This window comes from Bufo gargarizans, chromosome 2 (genome assembly GCF_014858855.1).
Source record: "Bufo gargarizans isolate SCDJY-AF-19 chromosome 2, ASM1485885v1, whole genome shotgun sequence".
Taxonomy (NCBI): Eukaryota; Metazoa; Chordata; class Amphibia; order Anura; family Bufonidae; genus Bufo; species Bufo gargarizans.
In genome coordinates, this window is record NC_058081.1 from 210,559,507 (window position 1) to 210,573,676 (window position 14,170).

General features: G+C 43.8%; 1 protein-coding gene across 5 annotated transcripts in view; it reads left to right on the forward strand.

The window, feature by feature from the left end:
• Positions 1-14,170, forward strand: part of LOC122927773 — a 53,208-nt gene that overhangs the window by 14,174 nt on the left and 24,864 nt on the right. For 3 of the 5 annotated variants that reach the window (XM_044279953.1, XM_044279954.1, XM_044279955.1), the window contains 2 exons: positions 8,732-8,824; positions 13,536-13,560. In XM_044279953.1, the coding sequence (XP_044135888.1) occupies positions 8,732-8,824; positions 13,536-13,560 (118 nt within the window). The remainder of the gene's footprint in view (positions 1-8,731; positions 8,825-13,535; positions 13,561-14,170) is intronic. The other 2 variants (XM_044279956.1, XM_044279957.1) reach the window with 1 other exon arrangement.

Sequence of the window (14,170 nt, forward strand, 5' to 3'; positions counted from 1 at the left end):
ACTTCAGGCCTACACTGGTTCAGGCCCTGTGAGATACTCCCTCTACATACAGGGGTTTGATTCAGGGATTTGAAATACAGCCATTTTGTGCAAATAAATATTTAGTTCAGGCCTACACTGGTTCAGACCGTGTGAATCAGTCGTTCTATTCTACTATTAATTAAACACCCATTTAGGGCAAGATCCTAAATTTGAAAAATATGAGGAGAGCGTCAAATAAGGGACGTGGCCCAGGTGGTGGTGCTGCTGGTGGATCTCCTTTTGCAGGGAGAGGACTTTGTCGATCTGTGCCAGCTACACGCACAAATGAAACCCCTTCCCCAGGTGCGAGTAGGCGACAAAACCTGCAGTGGTATTTGGTCAGGCCTAATGCTGCTCTACGAATGGTGAGGCCTGAACAAGTACAGGCGATAGTAGATTGAGTTGCTGACAGTGGATCCAGTTTCTTTACATTGTCTCCCACCCAGTCTCCTGCTGAAAGACCACAGTTGGTACCTGCAGCCCATGTCCATCAGTCTTTCACCTCACCCCCTTGCAAATCAGCCAAGCATTCTGAGTCCCAAGTCATGCAGCAGTCTCTTCTGCTTTTTGATGACTCTGTTAGCAGGGTTTCCCAGGGCCATCCACCTAGCCCTGCCCCAGAAGTGGAAGAGATTGAGTGCACCGATGCCCAACCACTTATCTTTCAAGATGAGTACATGAGAGGACCATCGCAGCACGTCTCGGATGATGACAAAACACAGGTGCCAACTGCTGGGGCTTTCGAAAGTGTGCAGGCCGACAAGGAAGGCAGGGGTGAAGACTGTGTGGAAGATGATGTGGAGGACGATCAGGTCCTCGACCCCACATGGAATCAAGGTCATGCGAGTGACTTTAGTTCGGAGGAAGAGGCGGTGGTCGCACAGAGCCACCAGCACAGCAGAAGAGGGAGCAGGGTGCAAAAGCAGAGAGGCCGTCCTCTAGACAGTACGCCTCCTACTGCCCACCGCAGCAAGGGACCGAGCACACCAAAGCCAGCTCCAAGGAGTTCCCTGGCGTGGCAGTTCTTCAGACAATGTGCTGACGACAAGACACGAGTGGTTTGCACGCTGTGCAATCAGAGCCTGAAGCGAGGCATAAACGTTCTCAACCTGAGCACAACCTGCATGACCAGGCATTTAAGTGCAAAGCACGAGCTGCAGTGGAGTAGACACCTCAAAAACCAAGAAAGGTCTCTGGCTCCTCCTGCTTCCTCTTCTGCTGCAGTCGCGGCCTCTTCATCCACCTCTGGAGTGACAGTGCCACCTGCACCCCGCAAACAGAGGATCTGCCAGCAACACCAACACCTGGGTCACCAAGCATCTCCACAATGTCCCACGGAAGCGTTCAGCTCTCCATATCCCAAACGCTGGAGAGGAAGAGGAAGTACCCCCCTACCCACCCGCGATCCCTAGCCCTGAATGCCAGCATTTCTAAATTACTGGCCTTTGAAATGCTGTCATTCCGTCTGGTGGAGACGGATAGTTTTAAAGGCCTTATGGCGGTGGCTGTCCCACAGTACGTCGTGCCCAGCCGCCACTACTTTTCAAGGCGAGCCATCCCTTCCCTTCACAACCAAGTAGGGGACAAAATCAGGTGTGCACTGCGCAACAGCCATCTGTGGCAAGGTGCACCTGACTACGGATACGTGGACCAGTAAGCACGGTCAGGGCCGTTATATCTCCATAACAGCACACTGGGTAAATGCAGTGGCGGCTGGGCCTGAGGCGGATAGCAGTTTGGCGCATGTCCTTCCACCACCGAGGATTGCAGGGCGCTTCAGTTTGCCTCCTGTTGCTTCCTCCATCCTACTCTGCTTCCTCATCCTCTACCAGCTCCTCATCCGGTCAGCGTAACACCTTCACCACCAACTTCAGCACAGCCAGGGGTAAACGACAGCAGGCAGTTTTAAAACGTATCTGTTTGGGGGACAAACCCCACACCGCGCAGGAGCTGTGGACGGGCCTTGAACAACAGACCGATGAGTGGTTGGTGCCAGTGAGCCTCAAGCCCAGCCTGGTAGTGTGCGATAATGGGTGAAATCTCATAGCAGCTCTGGGACTAACCGGTTTGACACACATCCCTTGCCTGGCGCATGTGCTGAATTTGGTGGTGCAGAGATTCCTTAAAAATTACCCCGACATGTCAGAGCTGCTGCATAAAGTGCGGGCCGTCTGTGCACGCTTTCTGCATTCTCACCCTGCTGCTGCTCGCCTGTTAGCGCTGCAGCGTAACTTCGGCATTCCCGCTCACCGCCTCATATGCAACGTGCCCACAAGTTTCAGCTGCAGCACGCACGGGTGAGTCACTCGGCGGAACAGCACCACTTCACCACCAATGACTGTGCCTCCATGCGAGAACTTTGTTCCTTGTTGCGCTGTTTCGAGTACTCCACCAACATGGCCAGTGCCGATAACGCCGTTCTCAGCGTTACTATCCCACTTCTATGCCTCCTTGAAAGAACACTCCTGGCGATGATGGAAGAGGATGTGGCACAGGAGGAGGAGGAAGAGAGATCAGTTTGTAGGGTTTCCGGCCAGTCATTCCCAAGTGGCTCCGAGGGTGGGTTCCTGCACCCACAAACCCAAGGTACACAATTGTCCAGCCAGGGCACAGTTCTGGAGGATGAGGAGGTGAAGGATGAGGAGGAGGAGATGGAGGAGGAGGAACCATGTTCACAGCAGGGTGGCACCCAGACCAGCTCACGGCCATCACTGGTGCGTGGATGGGGGGATACAGAGGACACAGATGATACACCTCCCACAGAGGACAGCTTTTCGTTGCCTCTGGGCAGCCTGGCACACATGAGCAAAATACATGCTGCAGTGTCTCCGCAACGACCGCCGAGTTGCCCACATTCTAACTTGTGCTGATTACTGGGTGGCCACGCAGCTGGATCCCCGTTACATGGACAACGTACCGTCCTTAATTCCGTCACTGGAGCATGATCGTAAGATGCGCGAGCACAAGCTCACGCTGGTAGACGCGCTACTGGTGGCATTCCCACCTGACAGTGGGGGCACAGTGGAAGCACAATGCGAAGGCAGAGGACGAAGAAGAGGTCGCCAACGCAGCTGGGGCACCGCCAGCACCTCAGAAGGCAGGGTTAGCATGTCCGAAATGTGGAAAAGCTTTGTCAGCACGCCACAACAACCAGCACCACCAGCTGATATGGAACGTCTTAGCAGGAGGCAGCATTTCACCAACATGGTGGAGCAGTATGTGTGCACATGCCTACACGTACTGAATGACGGGTCTGCCCCCTTCAACTTCTGGGTCTCCAAATTGGGCACATGGCCTGAGCTTGCCCTTTACGCCTTGGAGGTGCTGGCCTGCCCTGCAGCCAGTGTATTATCTGAACGTGTGTTTAGCATGGCAGGGGGCGTCATCACAGACAAGCGCAGCCGCCTGTCCACAGCCAATGTGGACAAGCTCACGTTCATTAAAATGAACCAGGCATGGATCCCTCAGGACTTGTCCGTACCTTGTGCAGAATAGACATGTATACCGGCACTAAGCAGCCATTGTTATACTGCAGTGCAATTGCTCATGTTTGTATTTTGGATATTTCACACTCTTTTGGAGTGTACCTTAATTTTACAAAATTAAATTAAAACTAAAAACCTGTGTTGGCTATCTTGTCCTCCTCTACCACCGCTTCCACCTACTCCGCTACGTCCACCGCCTCCTCAAACTCCTACTCCATATGGAACTCCACCTCATAAATCCATTTTTTTTTTTGTACGTGTTTTATTTTATATCATTTCACTACTTTGTTATTTACATTTTCGGGTGAAATTCACCAATTTTTGGGTGTATAGTACCAGTGCTATACCTAGTAGAGAGGTTAAAAAAAATAAAAAATTGTCATTTACATTTTAGGGTGAAATTCACAAATTTTGGTGTGTATAGTACCACTGCTATACCTAGTGGACCGGTAAAAAAATAAAATTAATTGTCAGTTACATTTTATGGTGAATTTAACAAATTTTTGGGTGAATAGTACCACTGCTATACCTAGTAGACAGGTTAAACAAACAAAAAAATTGTCATTTACTTTTTCGGGTGAAATTAACCAATTTTTGGGTGTATAGTACCACTGCTATACCTAGTAGGCCGGTTAAAAATAAATAAATTGTCATTTACATTTTAGGGTGAAATTCACCAATGTTGGTGTGTATAGTACCACTGCTATACCTAGTACAACGGTAAAAAATGAATAAAAAAATTTTAGTTACATTTTCTGGCGAAATAAACAAATTTTGGGGTGTATTGTACCACTGCTATACCTAGTAGACAGGTTAATAAATTGTCAGTTATATATTCTGGTGAAATTCACCAATTTTTGGCTGTGATGTACCACTCCTATACCTAGTAGACCAAAAAAAAATATATAATTGTCAGTTACATTTTTGGGTGAAATTCACCAATTTTTGGGTGTAATATACCCCTCCTCTACCTAGTTGACAGCTTAATAAATTTCACTAATTTTTCTGTTACATTCTTGGGTTGACATTATACAATTTTAGACGTGAATAAACACCTGCTATGCATAGGTGACAGGGAATAAAATCCCATAAATTATTCAGTAATTAATGCGCACCACATCCTTTCATTCAATGCTTAAACTTTGAAAAGTTGTCACACTTTTATGCTTTAATAATTTCTCCCATATTTCAACTCTAATTTTAAATTTGAAAAAATGAATCCTCCCTTGGATGTGGTCTCTCTTTCTCACGCTCCCTCTCTGGCCTGCAACCCTGATTCCCCGCCACCCGTGATCACCATGGTAGGCGCATAAAAGAACATCGAAAGATGATAGAGCAGATATCAAATTGGAACGTGAACATTACGGGGACGTGCGACATGGTGGGGCAGTAAGTGTGCACACGCCTACACAAACTGACTGACAGGGGTCAGCCCCTGCAACTTCTGAGTCTCCAAATTGGGCACATGGCCTGAGCGTGCCCTTTACCCCTTGGATGTGCTGGCCTGCCCTGCAGCCAGTGTATTGTATGAACGTGTGTTTAGCATGACTGGAGGGGGTTATCACAGGTTATATTTCCCAATGTTTTGGGATGTACCCTAATTTTAAAAATAAAATTTAAAACAAAAAACCAGTGTAGGCTACCTCCTCCTCCACTGCCGCTTCCCCCTACACCGCCACATCTACCGCCTCCTCAACCTCCTACTCCATATGGACCTGGTCCTCCTAGATCAAGATTATTATTTTTTATTTTTACGTATTTTATGTTATTTTAAGTCATTTCCCTATCCACATTTGTTTGCAGATCACTTGCCATGCTCTTAACCACATTTCGATGTCATTTGCAGCCCTCTAGCCCTTTCCTTGAAATTTTTACAGCCATTTTAGTGCTCAAAAGTTCGGGTCCCCATTGACTTCAATAGGGTTCGGGGTCAAGTTTGGGTCCCGAACTCGAACTTTTTTCTGAAGTTCGGCCGAACACGTCGAACCCGAACATCCAGGTGTCCGCTCAACTCTAGCTTTCATTAATGTCCTCTGTCCCTTTCCACTGCTCCCTTAAAAGATGGTTGCTATGGCTTGTCTGTCTCGGGCTAAGAAGACAGAAAGACAGAGAGGCGGTCCTTCACACTGCATGCCTGTATTAGGCTTCAGAGTGAGGAGGCGTGTATCTTAGTAATCCAATATGATTGGCTGGCAGGGAGCTGCTGGCTACAGCAAGTGTGTATGGGGAGTGAGGGAAGGCACTTTTGGCCTCAGAGAACTGGCAGAGGAATCATCTTAGGGTCCATTCACAAGTCCGTGAAAATTTTTGAGAATTTTGAGATGACAGACTTTATACCAAAACTGACGCTTGTAACACCCATCTTAATATACAGTATCTTCCCCAATAAGCTGTAACCAAACAGAAGAAGATACAGTACCAGTATAAAAATAATAATGTACATATAAATGTCAAGCAATATGCTATTAATATTTTTTTATATATATACAGTATATGTTTTTTGTTTGTTGCTTATAGAACATATTACACAGTTTAGTAAGTTACGTAATAAATGCACCAAAGTAGTTCATTACAATATCATTGAATAAAGCATAATTAATGGCGGGGGGGGGGGGGGGGGGTTTGAAGGCAAAAACAAAGAATGAGTCACCTTGTTTCTAAAGTTTAAAAAATGCCACCAATTACCCTATGAATAAGCAAATGCTCCTTTTATGTGGTCAGAAAAAAAAAAAATTGTCGGCAGCAGATGCTGCAGTCTAATCACGCTCTGCTGCAGGCAAATAATGATTCTGTATGGGGATGAGTGATGGCATTTGCGATTGTTCCTTCCCATACTGTGGAGGAGATCAATGCGTGTAATTGCAGCAGTTAACTCCACTGACGAGCAGCCGATTGTCAGGAAGGAACACCTCCTTCACTGCAATCTTCTGCTAAATTTATCAGTGTAATACAGCTTTTAGTTGGGGAAAGAGTAGTAAGATGATAAAAGGGTACAAATCACATACTATTGAAATTTGTGGGGCAGTATTGATTAGGCTCTCGCTCAGACAGGTAAATCATACCTTTGTTTCCTATCCTTATCATGGATATAATCAAATTTACTGACACTAATTCATATTGATAGTTGTCCAAATGTGATCACATATCTGTCTGTAAACCAAGTCTACAGCAAAGTATTAAGGTATAATTATTTAAACCTAAAGTCACATATTACATTTTGGCAGGATGCATTGAAAAGTGCAGTTGACTGCATTTTTTCAATACATATTGCATACTGGCCAAACATAAGCCAAAAGATGACATTTTGGGCATATGTTTGACCATCAAAGTTTATGGGCACAAAATATGTTGTGTAAATTGAGACTTAGATATTACTCTTCAACAAAAGAGTAGATATGAGTGGATATAACATGGCTCTTAAGACCAATGTCTAGTATTTTTAGCTTTCTCTTGGTTTCACACCTTGTATAGTATGCTGCCTTGCTCACTTATTTCTGGTTACTCGTCTACTCCTGTGGTTAATGCTGGTTACAAAAATGTGAATTTCAGTAAATCTTATGGTTCTAAGGTGTTATGTTTCCATAATAAACAGGAAGAGTAAATCTATGATGTAGCCTAGTATGTGTAGTGTGCTAGTATTTTCAGCAGCTTGAACAGTGATCTTCTGTATATTTTGCAGCAAGGTTTTTGTAAAAATTGGTTATTTGCTCACCCTCTAGTTTGTATGGTGCAAGCCATCAGTCAGAAGATCTATAGCAAAATAAGGACCAAGCGTGTTGGATTCCAACGTACACAATGCATAGTTCCCCTGAGAAGGAATGGTGAAGATGGAAACTTTGGATGGTTTAATTAATATGTTAATATACAAATTTTAAGAGTTTATCTTCTAAAGCTTTCATTTTCTGCAGACATGTGCTTTCTGCTTCCACAGTGAATCTGTTATCTTTACTTTTCTAAAAGCTCATAAACACTTATTACAGTTTGATAACAATTTCCGAGAAGGGCTTACAGACTACAGACTGACAGATTTACTGAGAAGGGGGGAGGATTTGTCTGCAGATGCACTGAAGGTGAAAGCTATAGTGGAAAAACTGTTGAAAGCTTTTAAAGACCAACTGAAAAAAAATATTTTTAGCTCAAATGAGTAGGATATAATAATAAAAAAAATAATAATAAAAAAATCCCCAAAAGGTGTCCATAGCCTTAAATTAATGTGACGCGTGACATCTGCCCCAGAATAGTGACTCAATTTGAGCATTTTGACTAAATCTCCCCCCAGTGAACTCAAAAAATAAACCAGCATACAGTAAGCTCAGCACACAGTAAGCTCACCATAATGGTGCTGCAGGCAGACACAGTTGAAGACCTTAAAAGTATCCGGTCACTGGCCTCAGCGATTACATGTGCTAGAACCGCATGTCACTGCTGTCCGGTGGGAACTGAAAGCACCTGGCAATGGGGCAGCAGAATAGGAATGGCAGGACTGTAGACAGATTTTTCTTTTTTTTTACTGGACACTGGTTCTGATCATGGGGGTTGTCAATCCCTAAACTGGAGAATCCATTAAATTTGAAAACAAATACAATAAAGTGTGTTATTAAAAGGTGGAGATTTACTTTAAAGGGCTTGGCCACTTTCTGGCTATTGTTGATCAATGTGTTTGTGAGATGATTATATGATACTTGCTAATATAGTCCCTTGTTAAAATTCTGCACCACTTTCTATATTTTATGAGGTATACTCTCTTGTTTTCAAAGTCTTTCATGCTGTCCACACAGAGGTCCTGTCTATAAAATGGCTGCTGATAGAGGGTCATGTGACCAGGCAAATCACCTCCATGTTATGTCTCCTCCATTCAAACACACAGGCACTTGCACTAAACTTCTAACAGAACAAGTGGAGATGGCAGGTGCAGTGTGCTTGAATGGAGGAGGCATCGCACGGAGGTGATTTGCCTGGTCACATGACCCTTCATCAGCAGCCATCTTATGGACAGGACCTCTGTGTGGACAGCATAAAAGACTTTGTAAGAAAGGGGCATACCTCATGAAATATAGAAAATGGTGCAGGATTTCAATAGAGGCTATATTAGTAAGTGTCATATAATCATCTCACAAACACATTGGTCAACTGTAACCAGAAAGTGGCCAAGCCCTTTAATGTTATCTATATTTGCAGTTTGCACTAACAATTACTAGCTAATGCTTTTTCTGTCTGGCTTATAGATGACGGGCTGCAGAAAAAAAAATTCACATGGTACATAATTGGCGGAATTCTGATATTACTGCTTCCTCTAACTTACCTTATCCACCAAATTGGTATGTATTCATTATTTGCTTTTACCTTGTTATGGTAGTGGGTGTGGAACCATTGTAAACACAAATACCGGTAGATTTGACTTTGGATTACTCCAAAGGACATTATTCTGCCAGTCACCTTGTTTTCACCCTTCAACCCCTGTACATGGATCTGGACTTTGCTGCAGGGAAACCACCAGGCTGCTTCCTCCTGTAGTAGTCTCTGTATGATTGACAACTGACCCACAGGGGTCAAGAGACAGCGGTGCAGAGCACTGAGGAGTAGGGCAAAATTGTACTCAGGAATAAGCCGAGGTCAGGACAGGCAGAGTACATGCAGAATACATGTAGCATTCTAAACAGTCCAAGGTCACAGTAGGAAGCATGAGATTATCAATGCATTTATGCCAGCTGTCTCGCGGGAATACATTGAGAAATATGGTCATCAAAATGAGTGCTACTGTATATCTAAGAAACACTTTTTCCGACATAGAAGTCAGGTGAAGTGGGTGGGGCCAAGGTCTGTTTAATTACATTTTTTTTTATTAAAAATGTGTCTGTTTACTAAAATAAAAACCAAAATCAGATATCTGGGGCATTGTTCTTTGCATTCTGCATTGCCTGGGAGTGATTGACGTACCTGTACTGGGAAACTGGGTGAGGCCATTCTAGGCTTTGCTATGAACAGGGCCAGGGTGACAGGTAGGCAGAGATAGGCAAACGCCTAGGGCGCCAGCTCATTTCAGCATCAAATAATTGAGCACCAACCCAGCATCGTTATTCTCACTCCACATGGTCCTTCTCATCGCCAAGGGGCCATAGAGGTCCATTCATGCACATATCTCCTTTGTTGTACGAGAAGCTCAATTCACAAGGACCGTGGCTCCGGATGCTGGCATGGAAAAGGGTGCAGGCCTTGAAGAAAAAGAGGAACGCTGACCAATTATCACTTCACCATTAGACTGATGGAAGCGTTCACTGGTGTCAGCGAATCAGTAACACTGACATATGAGATCTCCATGAGTCTGTGGAGGAAAGCACTTATAGGCCAGTGTTCTTATCCTCCTTCATGGCCCACCCCCTATACCATGCCTGCGTGTGGAACCGCGGCCCTAGCAAATTCAACCTCTAGTACAAGTAAGCAGAAATATGCAGACAAACAGTGCAGGACAACTCCTGACTGGAGCACTTCGACCCACCTGCAGTGTAGAGGAAGTTGTGGAGTGAGACTGATTAGTGCATGGATGTCCCTAACAGTCTGGTTTCCATGAGCGGACTGGGAACTTAAAGTGGCCCTGGAAAAAATACGAAAATTGGCCCCATTTTGTAGTTGGGTTCAAATTGATGGAAGACAGGGCGAGCAATAACATATTGTGGCACATTATACCACCCCAACAGAGCCAAATACCACAGTCCAGCACAAAATACTGCCAGCAGATTACATCCCCAAAAACTTCCACTAGCCAGCCGTGAGGAGGGCTCAGGTGGCCCCTTAGGCATCGGCCCACCGGGAAGTTTCCCTGTTAGGTCTATGGCCAATATGCCGCTGGTGGTTGCCCTCCCCTTACACTCAGAGGAACATTTTCCTTCCTTACTCCATTTAGGCCTGGTACTGTTATGGAACATGGCACATGTCTAGCACCCTGGCAATCAAGAAGTTGGCCAAGTGCTGTCACCTCCATGTCACTCAGCTCCACAAATTGAAAGGAGAAATACAAGACAGATATGGAAGATATAACAGGGCATCACACAAGTGGGAACATAAAGCAGCAGCCATGGGGATGTTGAGTCCAGGAGTTGTCTCCTATATGGTCATATGTTTAGGGTTACTGTTAACTGTTAACCCCTTCCCACATATGGACATAATTATATGCCCATTTTTGCAGTGCATCCCTACAAATGGACATATAGTTATGTACAAGAGCCGTGGCTGCTCCATCAGCATGTCATGGCTGTGATATACAGCCAACATATTGCCCCACACATTTATCCTATAAATTTATGTACAGGGAGTGCAGAATTATTAGGCAAATGAGTATTTTGACCACATCATCCTCTTTATGCATGTTGTCTTACTCCAAGCTGTATAGGCTCGACAGCCTACTACCAATTAAGCATATTAGGTGATGTGCATCTCTGTAATGAGAAGGGGTGTGGTCTAATGACATCAACACACTATATCAGGTGTGCATAATAATTAGGCAACTTCCTTTCCTTTGGCAAAATGGGTCAAAAGAAGGACTTGACAGGCTCAGAAAAGTCAAAAATAGTGAGATATCTTGCAGAGGGATGCAGCACTCCTAACAGGGTCGCAAGAAGCGTGTGGAAAAACCAAGGCGCAAAATAACTGCCCATGAACTGAGAAAAGTCAAGCGTGCAGCTGCCAAGATGCCACTTGCCACCAGTTTGGCCATATTTCAGAGCTGCAACATCACTGGAGTGCCCAAAAGCACAAGGTGTGCAATACTCAGAGACATGGCCAAGGTAAGAAAGGCTGAAAGACGACCACCACTGAACAAGACACACAAGCTGAAACGTCAAGACTGGGCCAAGAAATATCTCAAGACTGATTTTTCTAAGGTTTTATGGACTGATGAAATGAGAGTGAGTCTTGATGGGCCAGATGGATGGGCCTGTGGCTGGATTGGTAAAGGGCAGAGAGCTCCAGTCCGACTCAGACGCCAGCAAGGTGGAGGTGGAGTACTGGTTTGGGCTGGTATCATCAAAGATGAGCTTGTGGGGCCTTTTCGGGTTGAGGATGGAGTCAAGCTCAACTCCCAGTCCTACTGCCAGTTTCTGGAAGACACCTTCTTCAAGCAGTGGTACAGGAAGAAGTCTGCATCCTTCAAGAAAAACATGATTTTCATGCAGGACAATGCCCCATCACACGCGTCCAAGTACTCCACAGCGTGGCTGGCAAGAAAGGGTATAAAAGAAGAAAAACTAATGACATGGCCTCCTTGTTCACCTGATCTGAACCCCATTGAGAACCTGTGGTCCATCATCAAATGTGAGATTTACAAGGAGGGAAAACAGTACACCTCTCTGAACAGTGTCTGGGAGGCTGTGGTTGCTGCTGCACGCAATGTTGATGGTAAACAGATCAAAACACTGACAGAATCCATGGATGGCAGGCTTTTGAGTGTCCTTGCAAAGAAAGGTGGCTATATTGGTCACTGATTTGTTTTTGTTTTGTTTTTGAATGTCAGAAATGTATATTTGTGAATGTTGAGATGTTATATTGGTTTCACTGGTAAAAATAAATAATTGAAATGGGTATATATTTGTTTTTTGTTAAGTTGCCTAATAATTATGCACAGTAATAGTCACCTGCACACACAGATATCCCCCTAAAATAGCTAAAACTAAAAACAAACTAAAAACTACTTCCAAAAATATTCAGCTTTGATATTAATGAGTTTTTTGGGTTCATTGAGAACATGGTTGTTGTTCAATAATAAAATTAATCCTCAAAAATACAACTTGCCTAAAAATTCTGCACTCCCTGTATATGTTTTGTTTTGTTTTTTATTTACAATGGAACCCTACGGTGATGGATGCTATGTATGGCATCCATCTGAGGCTTCCATTTAACTATACGTTTTTGGATATGTTCAACATAAGGCAATAACGTGATGTGAACCCAGCCTAAGGGCTAAAATGCTCCCTCTGTCAAACTATTAGCCCCTCTGACCCAATCGTGAGGTGCCATGACAGCCAAGGTCCTAAACAAAGGCCTTCAGCCTGCCATGACCGTATGCCTATTAAGCATGGACTAAATAGAGTGCCTGTCACTTTTCTACAGATATTATTCAAATATTTACAGTAGTCTAATAGATTAATTGCAATTAGTTTATAACTTTATTGCAAAGAGTCAAAAGTAAATGGTATAATACATTCTGGAAACGCCTCTACATATATTAAACTGGATGTTTCGGTCCACTTGGACCTTCTTCTGTGGATTATTCTGCGGCCCAGATGTGGCTTTGTTTATGAGGCACATGGGGGGCTTTGGGGGGCGCCATTTGCTGTATCTGCCTAGGGCACCAATAAACCTTGTCACGGCCCTGGCTATGAGGCGCTATGAGATCTGAATATTTGGCGAATTGTGGCCAAATGTTTATCTATAGACAGTTGAAGTCATTGTGCACACAGCAGAGCAGAGGGTATTTGGCTGTACTAGGCTCTGATAGATGACGTATATACTGAGCTCTTCTAGCTTCTACTCTTCTACACTTCTAGGGGGAAATAGCTTAGTATATACTGCATGCAATAGAACATGTTGCAATCTAGTTTGGACAGAATTCCACAGAAAACCCTCTGTCTGCCTTCGTGTGGAATTTGAGGCATACAGAAGTACAATAAAGCTCCATGCACCTCTATGGATGCCCTTTTGGGATCAGTGATACAGCCATGTGCATGAGGCTTATAGCCTGGGCAAGCTGGGTACCAGCTGGCAGCTCTCATTGAGTTTAACTCTACTGGCTGGCAATCTAAATATTCTTACAGTAATACAAGAAAAAAGGGGATGTTTTCACTACATAAACCAAGTAGATCTGCAATTCATACATCTAGGGGACTGAAAAGCTTCAAAACTTTCTGACAAACTTATGATTGATCATTATTATTATTAGTAGTAGTAGTAGTAGTAGTAGTAATATGAAGGCAGTTTATTCCCAGACATTTCTGTATACTACGCTTACATCTTAAAAATATGTACCCTTCATTGCAGGAAAAGATCACCGTTCTGCGTTCAGGTATGTATTGAAGTCAAGCATATCATTTCCGACACACAATAATCACAATATACTTTCAATGTGGAGAGATGTGAAAACATTCGTATTGCATGTTATAGAGAAATGTAAAGGAAGAGGGACCAAACCACCAATATCAAAGAGCGCAAGCTTACTGACAAACCTACACACGCAAACCACAAGTAACTAAACACAGGTCATGCAATAGACCTTCAACTTTTTCTTTCCATATTTAGTATATTGTCTTAAGGTGGCCATACAAGTTAGATGATTGTCAGCCAATTAATGATTAAAATGAAGCCTAATTTGTAGCCATATTAAAGGAAATATGGCACCAGAAAATGACCCATTGTTTAAATCATGTTTTTATATGTAACATTTTTAAATAATTATAGATATTTTTAATTTTCCAATTTTCTATATTTAAACCAAAACAATAAAATCCTGCAGTTTTCATGCTGCCCACTAAGCCTAATAATAGGCGCCACTTCTTGGTCTATACAGATCATTTTACAGAAAATTCCATGCTTATCTGTCAGTCTAAGGCTACAGTCACACGACCGTATATGTTTTGCGGATTTGCAAAACACGGATACCGGCTGTGTGAATTTAG